The 25,269-nt window shown below is 38.8% G+C and overlaps 1 protein-coding gene across 1 annotated transcript in view; it reads right to left on the bottom strand.

Moving 5' to 3' along the window:
• LOC149233289 (uncharacterized) overlaps positions 1–25,269 on the bottom strand; it is a 213,629-nt gene that overhangs the window by 57,287 nt on the left and 131,073 nt on the right. The window contains 6 exon segments of the mRNA XM_089379723.1: positions 8,864–8,928; positions 9,098–9,890; positions 10,818–11,757; positions 11,864–12,303; positions 12,651–12,806; positions 13,025–13,315. Coding sequence (XP_089235849.1) covers positions 8,864–8,928; positions 9,098–9,890; positions 10,818–11,757; positions 11,864–12,303; positions 12,651–12,806; positions 13,025–13,315 — 2,685 coding nt within the window.

Below are 25,269 nucleotides of genomic sequence, written 5' to 3'. Positions count from 1 at the left end.
TAGGCTTAGAGTCAACAATGTTGGTAGCCTTGGCTACATAACTACAAAACCGCTCACGTGGCATAGTCTCCCTGTTCACCCCCTTCAGAGGACCAACGTACTCCGCTTCCTTCAAGGTGTCTTGAAGCCACTTGGGCCTCCTCTTCCCTAAAAAAGCTTCCCCATAGGGAACCTCATCGTCTGCCCCCCAGTTTGGTGAACCTGAAGGCCTGCCAACTGACCCTGGTGTGCTTGTACCAGCCCCTGTCCTCGAAAAACCTGTACCGGCACTTGTGCCTATGTCAGCTGAAGTGCAATGTGAACTTTGTACCAGTGGACTCCCTAAAGAAGTGCTCAGTCAACTCGCTACTGGTGCCCCAGATGTCACTGACACTGAAGTAACTCCTGTACCAGTCGATCCAAAACCCTGAGGTCCTGCTCCGTGTACCTGACCTCCCTGCTAAGGAGAAGTCTATGACTCTCTCTCATCATACTCCCGTGATCTCCTATAGGCCCTCTCCTCCTCAAAATTCACATCCCTCCTAATCACGACTCTCCGTTTAGAAGGAATGAAGATTTGATAGGCCTTCAAAGTCTCGTTGTAACCCATAAAGATACCCTTCTCTGCCATGGGTTCCAACTTCGTCCTCTTTTCCTTGGGGATATAAGAATATGTGAGACTTCCAAAGATACAAAGATGTCCCACATGAGGCTTCTCTCCAGTGAAAGCCTCCTCTGGAGTCATATTCCCCAATACTCTATGAGGACTCCTGTTCTGAAGATAAACAGCGGTATTGCAGGCGTCAACCCACAAAAACAAAGGCAACCCCTAATCATGAATCATTGTTTTAGCAGCCCCAACAATAGCTTTGTTCTTCCTTTTAGACACCCCATTCTGCCGGGGGTTGTAAGGAACCGTGAACTCTCGCCTAATGCCCTCCTGTGCACAGAAGTCAGAAAACCCACCATCGATGTACTCACCATCATTGTCTAACCTCAAGACCTGAATCTTCCTACATGTCTGCTTTTCCACAAGAGCTTTGAACTCTTTAAAGCGACTGAAGACCTCACCCTTGGTCTTCAGGAAATATATCCAAGTCCTCCTAGAGTAGTCATCAATGAATATAACATAATACTCATAACCACCCAAAGACACATGAGACATACGACCACTAACATCAATATGAATCAAGTCTAGTATACCTGTAGATCTGTTGTCGCTCGCTGGGAATGGTAACTTGGTGTACTTGCCCAAAGCACACCCTCTGCAGACCTCATAATGCTCAACACTGAAATCAGGAACTCCAGTAGTGATCTCCCTTAGTACTCTCAAAGCTCCATGATGCATATGTGCCATCCTCCGGTGCCATAACTCACACAAGTCTCTATTGTTGGTGGTACTAGTGTGAGTGCTACCAGATGTGCTACTCACCAATGCTCCTTCTGACTGAAAACTGAACCTATATATTTTTCTAGAGCGGACTCCAATCATTTTGGTCAAAGTGATGGAAGCTCCCCTAGGATGCATCAATACCTGCCCTCCTAAGAAAGTGACATCAAACCCCTTCTCCTCCATAGCAGACACTAAAATCAAGTTCCTCTTCATCCCCGGAACATACAAAACATCCATGACCTTCAAAGGAGGCAAAGACTCCCTCTCAGAGGTCACAGTCCCCACACCAACATCTCTCACAGTCCCCACACCAATAGCTCTCATAGTGCAGTCATCTCCTAGTACGATCTCACTATCAAGTGTCCTCTCTGCAAGCTCTGAAAAGAACTCTCGTGCACCTAGCATATGGCAGGAAGCCCCGTTGTCTATGTACTGCACATCGGATGATGTACTCCTACTAGATGTAGAAGCGATAAATGCAAAGTCCTTGTTAAACTATGAAGCAAACTACTCCACCTCTGTTGACGTTGCAGTACCCTCCTTCCCCTTGTTCTTCCTCTTAGGACACGTAACAGCATAGTGTCCCATATTCTGACATGCCCAACATTTGACTTTGGACATACCCATATCTTTCTTCTTCTTCTTCTTCTCCTTTCCCTTAGCCCCATCTGATGAGGCCCCTTTCTTGGCCTTCCTTTTGTTCTTCCCCCTGGATATCAAGGCTACATCCTCCTCATCTGCTATCTTCACCCCACCATTGTCAGTCTTCCATGTCTCATGATGCACGCAATCATCCCAGAATCTGTCCCAGTTGGGAAGATTCTCCCTAGAGGTAACAGCATCTCCAAAGACCTCCCAAAACTTAGGAAGTCCCACTATAGCTACCCTGATTCCTGACTAACTTTGTAGGTGCAACTGCCTCACCAATAGCAGTCAAATCATCACGTACCTTTTTGACCCTGCCAAGATAATGAACTACACTTTCAGCCTTTGTCATCCTAACATTTTTCAATTGTTCTTTGAGTACCATCTTCATGTTCTCATTGGTACTCTGATAGAGAGTGGTTAGAGTTGTCCACATCCGATATGCATGTGTTTCCTCTCACCTGAGGAACCACATGATCCTTCAGACTGTCCATCAAAATCCTTTTTGCCTTTGCATTATTTTTTGTGAATTCAACAAGTTCATCTGCAGCAGTAGGAGGTACAACCACTTGTCGCACTATGTCCCAAACTGTTGCCTCCTCAAACACTGTCTAAATTTTGTCCTTCCAAATGGCATAGTTGGATATCCCATCCAGTCTGTCCTCTATCCTTAAGAACATGGCCATGACTGCTGTCCAAAATTTACAAAACCAAGAAAATGGAGAAATGAACTTTCCAACACACCTTGTTGTCCCAAAAGTTCAATCTATGTGAAATTTCACCTTGCTGTCCCAAAATATCAGTTTGCTGTCCAAAAATTCAATTTGTTGTCCAAACCACTGTTTGTTGTCCCAAACTATTGTCTGTTGTTCAAACTGCAATTTTCAGCCTGTAGCTCTAATACCATGTTGAAATTTGATGACTAAAAAGTTTCTTGCAATCCCAACCCAGTTTTAATTTCACCTTATCACTCTCATTCAGTGAAATGCCCTTTCCCATAAACATACATTTAGCATACCGAATTCTGGAAATGAAATTTTCAGATTAAAACACATGGAATTGTCAGCACATGCTGAAAATAAATATGGACATAAACAGACTGGCAACACACATAAAAATACACAGATTTTTGGTCAACTTAGACCCACGCAAAACCCCTTCAATCTTCTCCGGGGAAACCCTGTTAGAGAGCTCTTCAAATTTATTTATCTTCCAAGTTCAAGAAACATACATTTGCAGACAAAAGAAAACAAAAAAATACAACTTATCTCTTTAGCCCAAAACTCCTTGAAAACAGTGCCCACTTTGCCTCAATTTCCATGCCCACTTGAAGCTGAAAATATGTACTGTACAAATACGTACTATACGGATTTCCATACCGATGTACGCACTGTACAGGTTTTTCAAAAAAAAAAATCAAAAACTTCTCTTGAACGGCTTGCAGCTCAAAACATTAAATGTTGTTCGTATTGTACCTTTTGTTGTCTTCTATGCCTTGATTTCCGTGCCTAGCTTTTCCCAGATATCACTCCTTCAGCTTGCTTCAACAAATTTCTCCTTCAGAACTTTTCTCCAACTCTCAGCGTCCTTTCTCCAATCTGCTCTCATGATGAATGAATGCAGTCTCTTTTTTCTTTTCTCCCTTTTGTTTCCCTAAATGACTTTTGGGCGACCCTGAGATCTAATGGCTCAAATTCATTTAGATCAATGCAGTGTTGCGTGGGAGCGCCCCCCCCCCCCCGGATCCCGCTCCCAATCCACGCTCCGGGCAGGAGCGACTTGGGAGCAATTTCGGGAGAGCGCTCCCGTAAAAAAGTTTCCGCTCCATGCCAATTGTCGAAGCGAATTAGGGAGCGATCACTCTCGTTGCTCCAGGAGCGTTTTTTTATAGCCCGAGAGCGGTCGGGAAGCGATCGCTCCCGACCGCTCCCGGGCTAAAAAAATGCTCCGGCTAGTGAAAAAAATCGCACACATGAAAAAAAAAATTTGTGTCGAAAAGTAGAAAAGGTCATCGATTTTGGGGGAGGGAAGGGAGGAAAGGGAGGGAAGGAATATAAATAAACCCTCCCTCTAATCAATTTCATTATTTTAGAAGAGAGAGAAAGTGAGAGCAGGAGGAGAGTAAGAGAGGGTGAGGAGCAAGAGAGAGTGAGGGGCAAGAGAGAGCAGGTGAGAGTGAGAGCAAGGGAGGGTGAGGAGCAAGAGAGAATGAGGGGAAAGAGAGAGCAAGTGAGAGTGAGAGCAAGGATCAAGGTACAAGGAGAGAGCAAGTGCCAAAGAACAAGGTGCAAGGAGAGAGCAAGTGCTAAGGAGCAAGGAGCAAGAGAAAGCAAGGAGGGGAGATTGGAGGCCAAAGAGGTAGCCTCTATTCTAGCAATATTTTTTAATGTTCATGACTAAATAAATAAAGTTATAAATAAATTTTTTTCTCCCATTCCATTTTTTTGCAGATTCAAACATCATGGTTATATTTCTTGGCATTTTCTTCTTCTTGGTTCCTTTTTTGGTTATTATGGTGTTGGAGAGTAGAAAAAAGAGAATTGAAAATGAAGGGGGGGATGAAGAAGGGGGTCATAGTGGATTTGATGAAAACCCCAGTGAGGAGGAGCTAGAGGAGAGTGAACATGAGTCAGCTCAAAAAACTAAACAAGACCAAACTCCATTGTGGAAATATGTTAATAGGCCTGAAGCAGGGAAAGGGGGTGGAACCACTAAATTTCATTGCCCCCATTGCAACAATAATTAAACAGGTTCATAAACTCGTTCCAGAAAGCACCTCTGCGGGAAAAGGCCATGGGATGGAGATAAACAAATAGGAATCAAAACTTGTTCAGGTGTGTCAGCAACAGATAGAGCCAAATACATAAGGGAAGAGGAAGAAGCCCAATACAAACCTAAAAAATCAAAGGGTTTCTTTGAACCAAGCTCACCATCACATGCACAAAGAACTCCTTCAGCATCCTCCAAAGGCAGTGGATATGGAGGCACAGGGTCACCAGGTTTAAGACGTAGAAGCATATCAGATTTCCTTGATGAAGGGTGTAGGAATGATGTGGATTCAAAAGTTTACAGGTTTCTCTATGCATGTGGGATACCATTCAATGTTCTTCACTCACCTTATTGGCACGAAATGGTTTATGTCATAAATGATGCCCCTAAAAGATACAAAAGCCCTGGGTATGACAAGGCAAGAATTGTTGGACTTGATCATGAAAAAGCAAAAATATCACATTTTTGAATAGAATGACAAGTTCTTGGACTGACCATGGGGTGTCCATTGTATCTGATGGCTGGACAAATGTAAAATGCAAACCATTGATAAATGTTCTTGATGTGTCTGTTAGAGGTGCCATCTTTCTTTCAGCATATTTTTACTTAGACAAGTTCAAGACCGGCATCAACATTGCATAACCATTACTTGAAACAATTGAGCGTATTGGACCATACAATGTCATCCAAGTCATCACTGATAATGGTCCTAATTGTAAGGCAACGGGAGCAATTATTGAGGATAAATACCCCAACATATTTTGGTTTGAATGTTTGGTTCACACAATGAACCTTTTGATGCATGATATTGTTAAGAACAAAAACAAACAATACAAATGGATTGGTGATTTATACAAGAGAGGCAAACAAATGATAAAATTTATTACAAATCATAGCAATACCCATGGCCTTTTCCACAGTCACTGAAGATTGGAGTTGTTGAAGATTGCAAGGACTAGATTTGGTAGCTATTACCTCACCTTCAGGCGCCTTTTGAAGGTAAGAGAGTCATTGGCTAGCATGGTATCAAGTCCACACTGGCAGGTATTAATGCAGCTGACAGGCAAGGTTTTGAACAGGTGGAGGAGGTTGCTCTTGATGGTATGTTTTGGGCACGTGTGAGGCAAGTATTGGATTTCACCAAGCCCATTTATCACATGATTCGGTTTGCAGATACAGATAAACCAGTGATTGGCGAGGTGTATGAGCAGATGGATACCATGTTGGGGCAAATAAAAGATATTGTTCATAACAATGATCCCAACTTATATAAACTGATTCACGATTGTGTGTGTATACGGTGGGATAAACTTAATGTTCCACTACATTGCTTGGCGTATATCCTTACGCCAAAATACTACTCTACATCTTGGTTGGGCCAACCTGCACCAGGGGGTGGGGTTAGGGTCAAACCCCATATAGAGGAAGAGGTATCTACAGGATATTTGCAAGCATTAGAAAAGTTGATACTTGACAGGGAGGAATGTGCTAGTGTGTGTCTTGAATTAGGCAGATACTTTAGTGGCACTAGTTTGTTTCGTACCTTTCATGCAATGGAAGATACAGACAGATTTGATGCTTGCACATGGTGGGAATCATACGGCGGCCATGGACTTTTGCCAAAATTCGTAAAAAAAGTTCTCTCACAGGTTGTAAATACTTCTTCTACAGAGAGGTGTTGGAGCACCTACAGCTTCATACATAATGTGAAAAGAAACAGACTCAATGAAAACCGGGTAGAAAGCTTGGTTTATGTGCACTACAACTTGAGGTTGTTGAGTCATTACTGTGATCGGGCTTATGAGGATCCAACATATAAAATTTGGGACAACCACCCAGAGGATGATAATTTGGAGGATGGCACTATACATCTTGAAGAATTGGAAGCGGAACTTATGAGAGAGGAAGATGAAGCAACAACCATGCCACCTCCACCATCCAATAGTAGTGCTAGAGTTCTGAGTCTTGTTCCTTTGTTGTCACTGCCTCCATCTACACCCTCACGTGGAGGGCATTTGCCTTCTGGTTCTAGTCGTCGGTTTGTGCAGGAGGAGACTCCTAGAAGACCACCACGCCCTGCTCATACATCAGACACTTCTCGTGGCAAGGGCCACATGAAGTAGTAGATAATAGATTTACAGTTTACTTGTCTTTTCTAGTTTCTATTAGTTTTCATTATTGTTGAGTCTTGACTCTTTCATATCATAATGATATTTTTTGTAAACAAGATATGGTTGTGACAATTTAAGTTTGAAGTTTGAAGTTGGCAATTATAACTCATTGGTAATGATTCTGAATTATGAATATGATGCTTCATGAAAGTTGTTTCATTTCATTTCATAATTCATTTTATAATATTTCATTTCATGTTAGATATTATTTAAACTTAGCTTACAAGTACAACTTTGGTGATCAATGATGATAAATGTTATATATTGAATTTTCAATTTTGAAAGCTTGAAGTTGAAACTTTAAGATTGATGAATCATGATTCACGAGACTCAATATGTTGTATGTTACTAACTTGTGGACGTGGTTGATGAAGATTATAACTTCTAGATGATTGATGTTATATGGTTCAATGATCAATCTATGTTTTTTTATGTTTTTTATATCTAATTCATCATTCTACATGTTTTTGTTGACATATATGTATCAAAATATAATATATATATATATATATATATATATATATATATATATATATCACTCCGGGATTCGCTCCCAAACTGGGAGCTTTTGAAAATGTCGCTCCCACACCCGTTTTCGCTCCCGCTCCCAAGTAACACTGGATCAAGGGATGAGAATAAATGTGCATTTAATTCTCGCTTTCTATTTTTTAACTCACCCATTAAATAAAGTACCCACATTGTACTTTATGTCTAAAGTCACTTTTCACTTTATAATTTAACATTGACGTTACCACTTATAAAGTCACTTTCGCTTTATAAAGTCACACTTAGGAAAAGAATTATTTTGGACACTTTTCCCAGGGAGAGACTAACCCGTGGGAAACCACTTGTCCAAGGTACATTAAAAATCAACATCAATCCTCACAAAGATTATTGAAATACGTACCCCTACTTGTTATTTATGTGTTTACACCATTGTATACAATGTCAGTCACTTGTCAAAGCTGTCACATTAAATGTCATCTTAAACTTAAGGAGTGCAACATAAGATGAATATGAGGTGAGTTCAGGTATAGGTGAGTTAAGTGCATGAAATTCGAGTGGTTATAAATGTGTATGCAGTGTCATTAGGTTGGATAAGATCAAGGTAGTTCACATTTCTTAGATATCATATTTGAGATATTCACTTAGCCATGTCTATGTTAGGCGTGGGTGTTATTAATATCTTTAGTGGTTGACATATTGTTGGATAACCGTGGAGTAAGTTGTCTTACCATATCTATATATTAACCATCGTATTCTAAATCATTATGTGAAATATATGAACTCTTGCTGCAGAAACTTTCTCCCATTTTTTCTAACAGAAATGTGGATTTCACACTGCTGAAGAGCGCTTCAAAAATATTACATTCATCTGCCATGGCTTAAAGATCAAGGCTGCAGAATAAGCATCATAACATAGTACAAAGATTCCTGCAAAAAGATTTCCCTTTTATGTTCATGGACTATTATGCTTTCCTATCACTCCTATCATGAATTTGCAAGTAAAAAATATTGCAACTGAATGTAAAAAAGTGTCTCCCTTTGTGTATTATTTATTGGCTTTAATTGGTGATTCTTCCATCCATGTACCTTCTTAACAGTTACTCTCTATGTGTAACATAGTTCTTGAACAATTTTCAAGTCAAAATTCTTTGGAACTTGGAAAAAAGCATAGCTTTGAAGAGAATGTCCTGAAATTTAACTATAAATTGGCACATGCATGCAAGTAAATGAAAAAAACTACAATATTGTCCATATACTTGAAAGACATTTTTAATGTTACCCTGGCAAAGAAAATATCTGGACATTTAACTATAAATTAGCACATGCATAAATTAAATGAAGAAAACCACATTATTATCCATATACTTGAAAGACATTTTTTAATGCCACCCGGACACACCTTTTTGACACAGTTGAATGATTGTAATGCTTCAACAATTGCATCTGCTTGTTCAACATGATTTCCTATAACCCACAACATGCATAGAAAATAGGATGATTGTTAGAATTCTATCTCAGAGCTTACTATGCAACCAACTTGACATAGAGATATTTCTAGTATCACATTTATATAATTATAATATATAGAACATAGGATAAATAAGGAAATGCCCATTAGACAACGAATTCATACCATCCATACCAAGAGATTGTGCAACTTGCTCCAAACTCAACCCTTCATTACCAGCTTTCTCAATGGCATCCAAGGCTGTCTCAAACCATTCAGGCTCAAAGATATCGGGCTGATCTCCCTCAATGATTCTTGGGGAGACACAGGCTTCAGCAAAATTTACAAGAGCTTCCAACGACAATACATGAGAATTTATGTATGATGAATTTGAATTTTCTAAATGATCACAAGAATGGTTGGATTCAATGTTACAATTGCCATTTACCATGCTCAGGCTAGACTGTAAATCACAATGATCAACTTGTCCACCTGCATTGTCTTCTGTCTGGTCCTTATCATTCCAATCTCTAGTAATAGTTTCCTTCATGGGAATTGCCGCACGATGCATAAGCACTTGAATCCCAGGAAACCCCCTCTCTCGACGTGAACAGAGTTCTCCCTCTCTTGGCCATGGGAGCTTTGGTTTTATAAACTGTGGATCTCGACTTGCTTTATCTTTATCTATTTTACGCTTCAATCCCCTAGGATCATCAGCCTCCCCAATTCCTGCATTAGGTAGACTTGGTGCAATAACGATCTCCCCAGAAGATACTAGACCAAAAAGATGGAAAAGATCACCACAGTGTTGTTCTGCTGGAAGGCTTATCCAGTCCTCCTCTAGCTCTTTTTTAATGTGATCTAGCCAATTTGCAAATTTAGATGATTTTTCTCCTGTCCCTATAGGAAAAGGCGATGCAGAAGCATTATGGAAAAACTTTGGCGAAAGCACAATTGGTTGAACACCATGACCAACAACCTGCACAGAAGATAGCAAAACGCAGGTCATCAGAACAAAATAAATATCACTGCCATAAATGTGCATAAGGATATGGTCAGCTTTCTGCTAGCAAAGAGATAGCTAGGAAGATTATTAACTGCTTCCAAGCTATGCAAAGGATGTATAAGCTTCCTAGAAATCAGTAACCCAAGTGTTCTAGCACATCTTTATATACCATTCCTTCAGCTTGTTGTATCTGCATTTATTGGTTGATTGGTGAAAGAAGTTGAGACACTTGCATAGAGGGGAGCCATTATAATGTTTCATAAGCTTCCTTAGCAATGATAATTTTCTTACCACTTAACCACAATTTGGCTGACTAAATTAATGGCTAAGATAAACCAATTCTGTGAAGCTAAAGAAAATACAAGATTCCATGCAATGGATAACAGACGAAGGACCAGTATGAAACCTCGGAAAAGTAAGTAATATAACCTCACAAATCGTGTTAACTTATTCACCTATATGTTCAACAAAGAGAGACAAAAAAAACCATTCAGACTTGTTCATATAAAGAAACTTCTGCCAATATAATGCTTTAAAAGTTCATTTAACAGGTAAGATTATAACTAACTGCGTTGATTTCTCAGTTTAGAATATTGAAACAAGTTACAAAAACAAAACATAAAAAAAATAACCATAGAGAACAAGATGACTGTAGAAAACACCATACATCTTTGCAAATCAGCATAGACTAAAATGCCACTCCTATCCATAGCTTAAATCAATTGATTCCAAGAATCCTTTTTCAAGATAAAAAGTGAGATGCAAGATTAATGTTACTCTCACTGCTTTTCAATCTCTCTATAAAGTAGGGCCTCTTTTACGCATTTATTCAGTTTTCAATGATATATTATTTGTTTGTTCCCCTCAAAAAATAACTTAGAAAATGACAAACACACTTACCACAAGTCCATGTGCTCTAAGAAAGTTGAAGGCTGCAAAGACATCAAATTCATTATAACGCCGGAGGGTATCCACTAACACCTTGGGTACCTCAGTGTCTGCTGAGGAGTTCAGGAAAACAAGCTTGATGAGTTCCACGGCATTTGCCACTGCAACAGACTTATGCACTAGTTTTTCAGTACTGAGATCCTCATTCTGAAGCAATTTCTGCACCTTCTTTGGTATTCGACGACGATTTGCCCTCGTTCTACCTCCTCCAATATTCACTCGACCTGGTGGATGCTCATCAGTAGAGTAGGAAGCCACCATGCAACCAGTGGATCCCACATTAACCTCAAGTGTCACACATGTAGATGCAGAGGAAGATACATTATGTGTACTCACTGCAGAAGAATGTTCATGTTGGACACCACAAGCAGGATCAACACCGTTATCTATAGGAACATTGGAAGTTAATTTCTTTGATGGAACAGACTCAGACCATTTTGTCACATATGAGGCAGAACCCCCAGACCTTTTCACTATACTTAACTTAGCCATGGATTTGCATCTCATAACCTCATCAACTGCAGCTGCAATACTTGGTTCTTCAAAATCATCCCACAGGGCATACAACTGGCCAGGATTAGCAGAGGCATTCTGACTACGAACACAAGTACTTCCGGCCAATGATTTTACAAGACCTTTTGAGATTCCTGCATTATCATTGTCTAGAGGTTGCTCCTCTTCCAGTTGTTGCAGATGCTTTGCATACCGTGTGGCAAGCAATGTACAAAGATTCATCAAAGCTTTCCTAACTGATGGTTCATGCTTGAAAGAAGCAATTCTTCTTCGGCAAGTCTCTGGTGGAGCTGGCAAACCAGGTATTGCAACCCAATCAACACGATGAAATCGAGCCCCCAAGGATGCTCTGTATCTTGCATAGCTAGTAATCAAAGATCTGCAAGTTTAAACAGAAATGAATGTTAATCTGGTCAAGATGGAAATAAAGCATTATAGATATTTCCCTTTCAATACCACATTAAACTTCACTTTTTCATGCATACCTCTCTAACCTGTCAGTCCAGGGAAATCGCCTCTTTCGCATAGGCTTCAGCCTGGACAGAGCACTAATATGATTAATAAATGTGTCTTCATTTCCATCTTCTTCTTCATCTTCATCTTCTCCCTCCCCATGGCTTCCCTCACAATGCGGTTTCTTGTAATTATTTTGTTCTTCTCCCACAGCTTGGTTATCCTTGTAGAAATCCAAATCTTTTCCAGCACCTTCACAAAAACTATCCTTCTGAACAGATGGTTTTTTCAATTGAACTTCTATATTACCATATTCAGAAGTGTCCTCCTGAGAAAGCCTCTTTCTCTTCAAAGGACTAACCCGTTGATTATTGATGCTTGTTTGCATTCCATCCCTAGGATCAGAAGGCTTTATTGCCTCCTTCTGCAATAGACGAGCTTTCCTATTTTTCTCATAAGATACCCTCAGAACCTGTAACAAGATCAGTTATCAAATAATACCAGGACAATTCAAATACTAATGTCAAAACAAGTCACCTGAACATCGCAAAGATTTAGTACAATTTCAAAAATCTTGGAAACGGATGAGTTGGAAACATTAAATGGTTTTACGCAAAACGGAGAGTAAATGTAATGTGTTCATGCATTGTGCGTTGAAGTGATGTGAGTCTAGCACTCACAAACCATGACCACTGGTCAGTAAACACTAAGAATCTTCAAGTCACATCATGAGTGAAGAAACAATTTAACAATCTAGCATCTGCAACAAACAGCACCATATGATGTCAAATCAGCATCAAAATGTAGGTCAAAGCTAACCTGTTCCAATGTAAGGTTTAGATCCTTGGCAATCTTGACACACTCCTTGAATGGCATACGCTTTTGGAGATCATCATTTGCAACACGTTTGAGTAACTCTGTGCGTTGCTCAACACTCATAACCCGAACAGATGTCCATGAACGCTGTACAAAAATCTGAAGACAAAAAGTTACATGCTTGAGTCTCAATAGCCATACCATATACGTGCTACAACAAAAATGACTTCAAACTGTTGGGAGCATTAAAACTCCTTGTTAATCTCAAAGAATTCTAACTAAAATCCCATAACTACAGAATTTTCAATAGTGAATAAAATTTCATCTTCATTTTAATAAAGAGAGTGAGTCCTAAGCCAGAAAGCATGTGTTTATACCTCAGGTACAGTAGATCCAGGAAAAGCACGTGATGCAACAGCTGGCTCTGCAGCACAGAAACAATATTCAAGAGTTTTCCAGTAGGCATCCACTGCCTCCCTGCTAGAGAAGACAAAATCATGCCGCACCCTTGGTCGTAGGTCAAAGACATTGACTGTCAATGAAGGAACTGCACGAGGTGCAGGCTCTTCAATGTAAGGTTTGAGCTCCATAGCATATGTCAGAACAGCTTGTGGGACTGTGTTAACATCCTCTACTCCATTTCCTCTGACCATCACAAGGCGGAGTAACTAGAAGAATAAAAGTCATATTAAACTCTTGTTCTCATACATAGATTTTGTTAAAAACACAGATTGACACTTGATCTACAGAAAAAAGAAAAGGCTAAAAAAGCTCTGATTATCACACAATACCTACGGTCCCATATAAAGGTCAGATATTTTGATATTTTAAGTAAGAAAGGCCAACATTTTGAAATGAACAAGTTAAAATGAAAGGGACATTCCAGCAACCACAACGAATAAACTGATAAGGGTACATTGTGTAGAAATTTGCTGGCCAGTATACTCATAATACTTTGAAGCTAAGTTAACAAGATACAGATATGGATACCGATTTGAACCTGGATCAACTAGATTTTTGAAAATCCAGGATCTGGATATGGCGGGGATATGCCATGTCCAAAAAATATAATAATTTTTAAAAATTTAAAAACATATTTAAAGTTAACATTTTTTATTATTATTTTAGAATTAAGAATATAATATCAATAGAATAAGGGCCTACTTAGATTTTTTCTCTGAAAGGTTTACATGGTATCAAGCGTGTCTTCAAAGTCATAAACACATCAATTATGACCAATGTTATCAGAACCGAACCAGTGATTGAACCGGAAAACCCCCTGAGCAAAGAACCAATCGGAACCAAACCAGAACAAGTAAAAAAACCGGAACAAAAACACCAGTCAATCAAAAACACACAAAATATTCATATTTTAAAGAAAAACATATACATTCATGTGCATCCATATGTATCCAAACCATTTATCCACAAATATGCAAAAGTTTTCATTTATATATCAAATAAGAGTGCATATAACAAAAATAGCACTTAATGCAATACATTTCTAAACCACAAATACATCAACAAAGAGGCTTTAGATGGCCTCTAGTGTCACAAAAAAATCGTGCTACAATAAATACCTACATATCACTAAAGTCAACCAAAAACTGGACCAAAAAACCAGCGAAACGAAAACCCATAAAATATTCAGATTTTACAGAAAAACATATATATTCATGTGCATCCATATCAATGTTAAATTTATTGTTATCTGCAATTTATCGCCGGGGATCCAAAATTTAAATTATCGGCAATATTGGGGAAAATATAGGAAATTGTCGAGAAACTTTAAAAAATACAAAAAATAATCAATTTTTCTCAATGATTTAACTTCTAAAACAACACCAACATCAAACAAACACAATGCTACATAAATATGAAAATAAAATCGACATATAAGATGTCAAGTGATACATCAGACTTCGATATTGAAATATGATATTTGTCCTAAGTCATAAGATCTAATAGAATGATACAAAATCATATCAAAACAAAAATAAATGTATCTCATGAGATGAATCATGGCAATGAAAACAACAAATTTCCCTTTGTTTGCTTGATTGAAAATAACCACAACATTCTCAATTGTACCAAAAGATTGGTCAACCAAAAAATATATAAAATATTCAAATTTTGAAAAAAAAATATAATTCATGTGCATCTATATGAATCCAAATTATTATACACAAATATGCAAAATTTATCATGTATATAGCAAGGGTGCATATAACCAAAATATCATCGAGTGCAAGCCATCTTTGAATAAAAAAAGATCAATAGAGAGGCTCTAAATGGCCTCTGAAATCCAAAGAAAATCATGCTACAACAAATAGCTACATAACATCAAAACCATTGCCTATATTGGGATCCTCCTCATCAAGATCACCCTTTGAGCATTAAAATAAGATAGAAAAAGCTTAACATCCTAATCAATGATTTTTCTTGAGTGAAGTGTACATTTTTACTAGGGTCATGAATAATTGAGTTAAGTGTACATTAATACTACAGTCATGAAGGAGGAGCTCAACAATCAATGCCACCAACATTGAGGTACATAGAGGGCTTGGTGATGTTGATTAAATGTTAGTTCCATACCCTTGTACATCACATAATGTAATAGAAACATTGCAATCCCGCCAATCTTGAAATCCTAAAAACTGTTAAGTCTATTGGATTTTGAGTGGGATCTAAAATTCTACTTTCTCCATATGAAATCCAATGAGGTCAAAACCACTCTCAAACATCCTAAGTCAATTAATGGTAATGTTAAAAATTTAAGTAAAAGTGACATTTTCATTTATGTTTCATTTTCATCCTTTTACTTTAAGAAATTTAATATTACCATTAACTACTAGGTTATGTATCTCAGCCTTCAGGAGATGACTCATGGGAAATGAAAACAATAGATCTCCCCTTGTTTGTTTGATGGAGATAGTCAAAGTATCCTCACAACTCAATCCCCTAACTCACTTTCAAAAAATTTGGGTCAAAAGAAAAATAAAAAATATTATTAATAAATTGAAATTGACAGAGCAATGCGATAATTTCAAAATTATCGTGATAATCACCTAAATTATTGCGATAAATTGAATTTATCACGATAATTTCAATTCAGGTAATTTATCGTGATAAATACCGGAAATAATATCAGCTAGGTGGTTTTCGACGATAATATCACGATAATTCTGATATTATCCTGATATGTGCAACACCGATCCATATGAACCCAAACCATTTATACACAAATGTGCAATAGTTCTCATTTAAGATGACTTCTAGTGTCAAAAAAAGAGGTGCTACAACAAATACCTACATATCATCAAAGTCAACCAAAAAAAGGGACCAAAAAATCAGTCAACCAAAAACACAAAATATTAAGATTTAAAGAAAAACATATATATATATATATATATATATATATACTTGTGTGCATCCATATGAATCCAAACAACTTATACACAAATATGCAAAAGTTATCATTTATATATAAAATAAGAGTACATACAATCAAAATAGCACTTAGTGTAATACATTTCTAAACCAAAAATACATCAACAAAGAGGCTCTAGATGGCCTCTAGTGTCAAAAATAAAAAATCATGCTACAACAAATACCTACATATCATCAAAGTCATTGCCTATATTGGGATCTTCATCATCAATATCACCCTTTAAGCATTAAAATAAGATAGAAAAAGCTTCACATGTCAAATCGAGATTTTGTTTGAGTGATGGGTACATTTTTACTAGGGTCATGATAGAGGATTTCAACAATCAATGCCACTAATAACAAGGTACATAGAGGGTTCAGCGCTCTTGATTAACTACTCGTTCAATACCCTCATACACGACCTAATCCAATGGAAACATTGCAATCCCCCCAATCCTAAAACCCTGAAAAATTGTTAAGTCCATTGGATTTTAAATGAGATTTAAAATACTATCTCCATGTGAAATACAATGAAGCCAAAACCACTCTCAAACATCCCGAGGCAATTAATGGTAATGTTAAAACTTAAGTAAAAGGATGAAAATGAAATAATAAAGGAAAATGGCAAACATTATCATTAATTGCATAACAACGGTACCGTTGATTTCGGGTAGCATCAGATGTGCTCTAGCCATGAAAATTGGTGGAGAGGCTAAAGCACATGAGATCTCCAAGACCCAGAAATAGTTTGGGCAGATTCTAAACAGTTTGGGAGATATTAAAATAATTAATATTTTTAATAGAGTTCCTCATTCTAAACTTAGGAAAAATAAAATATTAATGGGTATTAATATAAAACTGGGTTAAAAGGGTCTAAAAGTCATGGATCAAGACAAATCTAATCTTAGTCATTGATTAGAGACTTAATCTCAGTCGTTGATGGACCAACGAGAAAAGTATAAGAAGAGGCTTGAGGGTCAGTTGGAAGACACACTGAGAGAGACCAATCAGTTCGATTTTTGGAGCGGGGTTAGCTGAGAAATTCGAACTAGTGGTTTGAAGAGCAGCAAGAGGCAGCAAGTACGGAATAGAGAGTCGGGAGAAGCACCAGAAGACCAACGCAGAGGTTGGAGAGGCAGATGCAGAGGCAATAGTAGACTGCACAGTCACTGGAGGGTCTGCGTGGGTGATGCAGAGAGGCCCAGTGCTGATGCAGAGAGGCAAGAGTTGACGCAGAGTGTCTAGGAGGTACGCAGAGGTCAGCCAAGCTGACGCTGAGACTAGGAGAAGTGTTGGAGAATTTTTCTCTTTGTTGGGTAAGCCAGTTTAGCACCCTGTTGTACTGAAGAATTGCTGAATAATAAAATCCTCCCTGGCTGCACCGGTTTTCCCACATTGGGTTTTTCCGAGGAATGTTGTCCAAAATATCTGTGTTGATGTGTTGATTCTTGTGCATGTGTTTGTTTTTGTATTATAGTGTGATATTTGCAGCTAAATTTATTTTAATGTTTATTGAAGGAATTTCATAAATAACTTATTGGAAAATAAGTAGGTAAAGTAAATCAGTTGTTGTAGTGATAGACTTTTCACATGGTATCAGAGCAAGTAATCAGAGACAGGAAAGGAAAATCAATTATGGGTTGAGACAATGATGCAGAGGCATCTATGTTAGGAGACTTGCACAGATTTTCAAAAAATTGCACAAGAGAAAGTGATTTCAATTTCTCTATGTTGGCTTCCAGGCTGGAAGAAGAAGTGGCTTGTATGACTAGTTCTGCATCATCAGAGGTATGGTATATAGACAATGGAGCCTCTTGGCATATGACGAGAATTCGGGAATGTTTCTCAGATTATCGGGAGGAGAAGATGAACTTTCAGATCACCATGGGGAACAAGGCAAAGTGTGCTCCAGTAGGGAGGGGTACCATAGTTTTTCAAACAGAATCAGGGGAGCGGTTTCATGCTACCAATGTGTTGCATGTACCAAGATTGGGGATGAACTTACTTTTTGTGTCACAACTTCAAGGCAAAGGCTATGATGTCGTCTTCATCAAGGAGAAAGTACACGTCAAACACCCGAGCTGGAAAAAGAAAGTGTAGATCGGGATCAAAAGTAACAGGTTGTATAGACTACAACTAGACTCACCAATGGCACTAATAGGCCGTCATGGAGACAAAAATTTGAACGAACTATGGCACAGAAGAATGGGGCATTTGCACCATGGGGCTCTGAGAATTCTCAGAAGCACTGTAACAGGAGTTCCCGATCTTAGTACGAAACGAGATGATGTATGCAGAGGATGTGCTCTAGAAAAGTATGCCAAAGCAGCATTTCCTAGAAGTAAAAACAGGGCCAAGAGTGTACTAAGATTGATACACTCAGATATCTGCGAACCTATGTCCACTAAAGCTCTTAGTGGTGCCGAGTACTTCCTTACCTTCATTGATGACCACTCAAGGAAAACTTGGACTTATTTTCTGAAAACCAAGGACGGGGTTTTTTGTCGATTCAAAGAGTTCAAGGCTCTCGTGGAGAATCTGACTAGGAAGAAAGTAAAAGTTTTGCGCACAAATATTGGTGGAGAGTATGTCGATAAGGACTTCACTGATTTTTGTGCTAAGGAGGGCATCAAAAGAAAGTGGACAACTCCTTACAATCCAGAGCAGAATGGAGTAGCAGAAAGAAAGAAGAGGACTATTGTAGAAGCAGCTAGAGCCATGATGTATGATCAGGAGTGCCAAAATTTCTGTGGGCGGAAGCATGCAACACAGCAGTCTATGTTCAGAACAGGACTCCTCATCGGGCATTGGGCAAGATTACTCCAGAGAAAGTTTTCACAAGGAAAACACCTGAAGTCAGCCATTTTAGGATATTTGGGAGTTTAGCATATTGTCGCGTACCTGAGGAAAAGAGGAAAATGCTGGATCAAACTGCGGAAAAAGGGTATCTTGTGGGATATAGCAAGAACGCTAAGGCATACAAAATCTATCTTCCAGGAAGCAGGAAGGTAGTGATTCGACGAGATGTGAAGTTCATGGATGGGGCTTTCAGAAAATCTCGTGAAATGCCTTCCGAGGAGCAGTCAAAAGAGGAGTCATTGGTTAAACCTCTTCAACCAACAGAAGTAAAGAATTCTTCCTTGGGTCAAGAAGATTCACAGGATGAGGAGGAGCTAACAAAAGCACCTGCTGGCAAAGGAAGAACTAGCAGGGAACTTTGTCAGATTCTGCGACATGCAGAGGACTTCATCACTGTGCCAAGAAACAATAAGAGGGAGCGAAAACAGCCAGATAGATATCAGGCATTTGTAGCTCAGGATGGGGAGCCTACCAGTTTCCAAGAGGCAGCTCAACATCAGGTTTGGCTAGATGAAATGGTAGAGGAGTACAACTCCATAATGGTGAACGATGTCTGAGACGTAGTGCCAAGGGCTCAAGACAGATCAGTGGTAGGTTCGAGATGGATCTACAAGATCAAATACGTTGCAGACGATAGTGTAGAGAAATATAAAGCCAGGTTTGTGGCTAAGGGGTATGCTCAGAAGGAAGGAATTGACTACGAAGAGACCTTAGCCCCGGTAGCCAAGTATACGTCTATTAGAACCGTGATATCTCTTGCAGCACAGATGGGGTGGGAAATTCATCATATGGATGTCAAAACGGCATTTCTGAACAAGGTGATATAAGCAGAGGTATACAATGAACAACGAGAGGGCTTAGAGACACATGACAAGAAGTTTCATGTATGTAGGTTGAAGAAAGCCTTGTATGGGCTAAAACAGGCACCTAGAACATGGTATTGTCGAATCGATGGCTACTTGCAGATGATTGGCTTTGTCAAGAGTGACGCATATCCAAATCTCTACTATCTGGTTGTAGAGAATGAGCCACTAACCTTAGTATTGTATGTGGATGATCTCTTTCTGACAGGATCATTCAGGCTCATCGGGGACTGCAAGAAGAATCTAGCCACAGAATTCGATATGAAGGATTTCGGACGAATGCATTATTTCCTAGGGTTGGAAGTTTGGTAGCAAAAGGGAGAGATCTTCCTTGGCTAAGGGAGATATGCTACAGAAATCCTAAAGAGATTCACGATGGAGGACTGTAGACCCATGGCTACTCCAACGGTCACCAACTGGAAGAAGATTAATGCATCAAAAGACAAGGATGTTGATCCCACCTTATATAGGCAGCTCATAGGGTCCCTGATGTATCTGGTCAATACCAAGCCAGACATTTGCTACGCTGTCAACACCCTCATTCAGTTCATGGTGGAACCAAAGAGGGCGCACTAGGCAATAGCGAAACATGTTCTCAGGTATTTACAGGGAACAATTGATTATGGACTCTTGTACACCAAGAGTAAGGATATCAGATTAAGTGGATTTACTGATGTAGATTGGGCAAGAAGTTTAGTGGATCGGAAAAGTACCTTTAGGTACTGTTTCAAAATTGGATCAGGAATGACCTCCTGATGCAGTAGGAAACAGAAATCTGTGGCTCTGAGCTCATCTGAGGCAGAATATATGGTGGCGAGCACAGCTTCGTGTGAGGCCATATGGCTCAGAAAACTACTTGTGAACCTATTCCAAAGAAAAATGGAGGCGACCAAGATCATGTGCAATAATCAGAGTTGCATCAAGCTCTCAAAGAATCCAATGTTTCATGATCGGTCAAAGCATATTTATATCCGGTGTCACTTTGTCAGAGATTGTGTCCAACGAGGAGCTGTACAGTTGAGCTACACTCCTGCAGGAGAACAGGTGGCAAACATCCTCACTATACAATTAAGCTACACTCCTGCAAGAGAACAGGTGGCAAACATCCTCACCAAGGCCCTTGGAAGAATAAAGTTTGATTATTTCAGGGAAAAGATGAGGATGATAAAGAATCCATTTCAGTAGCAGAAATGGGGGTGATGTTGCAGTGCGATAGCAATCAACAGTAGCACGGTGCAACATGGCAAAGGGAGTTGCAGTGCAAATGCAGTGTTGGAAGAAAAGACCAGCAACAGCACGGATGCAGAGGGAGCTGCCATACAAATGCAGCAGTGGCAGTGGCAGGACCATGGACAGCAGTACAGAGAATGTTGGGCAGGGAGGTCTAGCATCAACACAAGGACCGATGATGGATGATCAGGGTGATACTCAGTCAGGAGTATTACTAGAGCACAATTCTCGCTAAGAGCGAGTGTTGATTTGGGGTAGCATCAGATGTGCTCTAGCCCTGAAAATTGGTGGAGAGGCTAAAGCACATGAGATCTCCAAGACCCAGAAATTGGTTGGCCAGATTCTAACCGGTTTGGGAGATATTAAAATAATATTTTTAATGGAATTCCTAAGTCTAAACTTAGGAAAATTAAAATATTAATGGGTATTAATAAAAAACTGGGTTAGAAGGGTCGAAAAGTCATGGATCAAGACAAATCTAATCTTAGCCATTGATTAGATATTTAATTTCGATCATTGATGGACCAACGAGAAAAGTATAAGAAGAGGGTTGAGGGTCAGCTGGAAGACACACTGAGGGAGACCAATCAGTTCAATTTCTGGACCGGGGTTAGCTAAGAAATTCGAACTAGTGGTCTAGAGAGCAGCAGGAGGCAGCAAGTACAGAACAGAGAGTCTGGAGCAGCACCAGAAGACTAGCGAAGAGGTTGGAGAGGCAGACGCAGAGGCAGCAGCAGATTGCACAGTCACTGGAGGCCCTGCGTGGGCGACGCAAAGAGGCCCAGTGCTGACGTAGAGAGGAAGGAGCTGACGCAAAGTGTCTGGGAGGTATGCAGGGATCAGCCAGGCTGACACTAAGACTGGGAGAAGTGCTAGAGAATTTTTCTCTGTTGGGTAAGCCAGTTTGGCACCCTGTTGTACTGAAGAATTGTTGAATAATAAAATCCTCCCTTGCTGCACCGGTTTTCCCACATTGGGTTTTTTCAGGGACTGTTGTCCAAATATATCTGTGTCGACGTGTTGATTCTTGTGCAGGCGTTTGTTTTTGTATTATGGTGTGATATCTGCAGCTGAGTTTATTTTAATGTTTATTGAAGGAATTTCATAAATAACTTATTGGAAAATAAGTAATTAAAGTAAATCAATTGTTGCAGTGATAGAATTTTCACAAGTAGGGCCACAGGATTGAATATTAGGATGCCCCATAGAAAAATTCTTCTTCTTTTTTAATTGTGTTTAGAATTCCCTTGGTTACATAGTACGAAATTGGTCGATTCAATACAAAACTTGTCGGTTTGGTACAAAACTGGTCGGTTTAGTACAAAACCGACTAGTTCACTTAAGCAAGACTGATTTGATACTGATCCAGCCATTTCTAGTTCAAAGGCTCGAATCAGACCAGTTTGACCACAAAACCGATAAGACCATGTTGAATTTTGTAGCTATGGTCGGTCTTCATAATTAATATTTTAGCTCATGAAATTTATAATTGTTACGATATTCCAACACATAGGAAATAATTAAGTATAACTTGGTCTAGTGTGTAGTTAGGTAAAGTGTGTTTCTTTAGTATGTACTTTTTGTAACTTAGAATCCAACGGTCACAATATGTTCTAGACATGAAGTGATTTGACGGTTAATTCTCTCCTCGGCATTACCGACACTTGATCCATGGCTTAACACCCAATTGGTCCATGATCTCTATTTAAAGAGCATGGAGGGTCATTTGTTAGGTGACCATTTATGAGAGAAGCTTATGTAAATTTTCTTTCTTTTACATTAATAAATTGCCTGAAGTGGTCGCGTTGGCTCAAGCCATGGATTGTTTCCCTCTTTGAGGGTTTTAAACACATCAAGAATATTGGTGTACTGAACTGAGATCTGTTTGTGAGCGGTGTCCTTTGGTGTTCTATCTAAAGAACTTACCCTGTAAATTCCTACATGGTATCAGATGTATTTGAGGGCTGCATCCGTTGGTGATCCAAATCCGAAGCTAGTACAACTGTATTCGATTGTCGTTTCCTAGATCTATTGATTATGACCGCTTTCGGGCCAAGAAGACTGCTCTATTGTGTTAGGAGCATATGTTCCAGTGAGGAACCCATTTTGTTTCTCCCGAAAAGGTTTATGGTAGCCCTAGCTACGTCATTTTTAAGATCTTGAGGTATACAGTCTTTTTTTGCAGTTATAGTTATTTAATCCTCTGTTTATTTCAGTTTATAGTCATCAATTTTTTTTATTACCGGATCTATACCTTTCATTTCTGCGTATGCTCTTTGCCTTGTGACTCTATGCGATCTGGGCAAACTAAAAACAGAAAGCAAGGATTTTTCTCATGCATATGCTCTTTTTCGCTACACTTTAGTGTGATCTCGGAAAATCAGAAACATAGAGGAAAATATATAGTTTTAGGCCAAATCTGACTTTAAGCCGTAAGGCTTGGATACTTTTGCTTGTTCGTTTGGTTTTTGTGGTTGTTTTTTTTGTTTTGTAGGCCAAAAAGGGTTTTTGAAGTAAGCACACACCCCAAAGCTTCAGTGAGCTAAAACAAAAAAACAAAAACAAAAAACTCATTCTTCCTTTCCAAAAATTACTAACCTTTTAAACTAGCTCACTTGGTCTAAAGTTACTTTATGAAAATAGAGGTCTTGGGTTCAAGTCTTTCTTTTTGTTGAGTTACTTTTTCAAAAAGCACATGTAAATTATGTTTTAAAGTTACTTTATGTAAAAGTGTTCTCAACATTATAAAAAGTGAGTCACTTAAATTCTAAAGTCACTTTAACTTTTATTTAAGTTACAATTTAGTGGATAGTTCATAAAGTACCATTGTAAAAATGACTTCCATTTAATTGTAAAAGTGGATCACATAAAGTAATATGTTTTTTAAAAGTGAGCTAATTAGATTAAGTTTAGAGGGGGGGGTGTGGAATTTTTTTGAAATATAACATTCTCATTCACTTCCCAACATTCACGTGGTTTGTCGGCATCTTCAACAACTTTTCTTAAAAAAACGATAACTTCGTCATCCGGAAGCCGTTTTCAGAGCCGTTTTTTTAATCGGCCTAATTTTTTGAGATCTTTCCATTGGAACACTTAGTTTCAGCATCTACAGCTTCAGTTTCTTTTAAAATGAAAAATCCATACCTAGTTATTCTTGACAGCACCAACTACTTCCAATGGTTATCCTACATTGTGGATTTACTTAGAAGTAAATGTCTTTATAGAATAGCCTCAGGCCAAGAGTCTAAACCTAAAGATGAAGATAATCGAGCCAAATGGGGAAATAAGCAAGATCAAGCATGTGGGTTGATAGGGATGTCTCGCAAAAATTGATACCCTCGATGAAGCGATGAAACAACTCAATAAAGTTTTTGGTATTAAAAATGAAATTAGAGCCCATCAACTCGAAAATGAGTTGCTTACGTTGGACCCATCCATTAAAGATTTTTGTCCAATTTCAAGACCCTTAGACTTCTCTTGGAAGATGTTAAGGTTAAAAAAGAAGATGGCAACCTTATCTATTATATTCTTACTAAGTTAGGACCAGCCTACTCTGTGTTTGTTTCCACCTTCCATTCTACTAGAGAAGTCTTTATTTCTCAAGGACAAGACTACAAGTCCCTCTCTTTTGATTCCTTTTGTGATTCTTTAATAAGAGAGCAAGAAAAACTCTTCATCATGGTCTTCTTAATACTGAAAACTCTTCTAAGAAAGCCTTAGCAGCCCAGCAGCAACCAAGTTCAAAGAATCCTAAGAAGCAGCACCCTAAAAAGAATGGTCCTAGGACCTAAACCAAACAAGGGTCCTGAGCAATTTCAGTCTCACAATGAAAAATCAACTTAACAAAATGATAAGGCAACTAAAAACAAAGGGAAGAAGACTGATAGACATTGCAACTTTTGTAATTGTGATGGCCACCTAAAATCCAAATGCTTTAAGAAGATGGAAGCCTTGGGAGCAGCAATGAAGAAGCATAACATCCATTTGGAGCACTCTTCAACTTCAACTTCAATTTCAGGAATAGCACTTTCTTCATATGGTTGTCAAGCATTTTGGTCTGGTTATGCACCAAATGTATCTTCTTCTTCTCATTCTCATGAGTGACTCATTGATTTTGGAACTTCTTATCACATGGCCAAAAACAAAACCATGTTTTCTTCTTTAAATGATTGTAAAAACAAAAATATATATGTTGGTGATGATAGATCTCTTAGTGTTGTAGGGACTGGAACTATTCATCT

Source organism: Pinus tabuliformis, chromosome J (genome assembly GCF_031772625.1).
Source record: "Pinus tabuliformis cultivar Carrire ecotype Pingquan chromosome J, CPIR1, whole genome shotgun sequence".
Classification (NCBI taxonomy): Eukaryota; Viridiplantae; Streptophyta; class Pinopsida; order Pinales; family Pinaceae; genus Pinus; species Pinus tabuliformis.
This window is presented reverse-complemented; position numbering and strand designations above follow the sequence as displayed.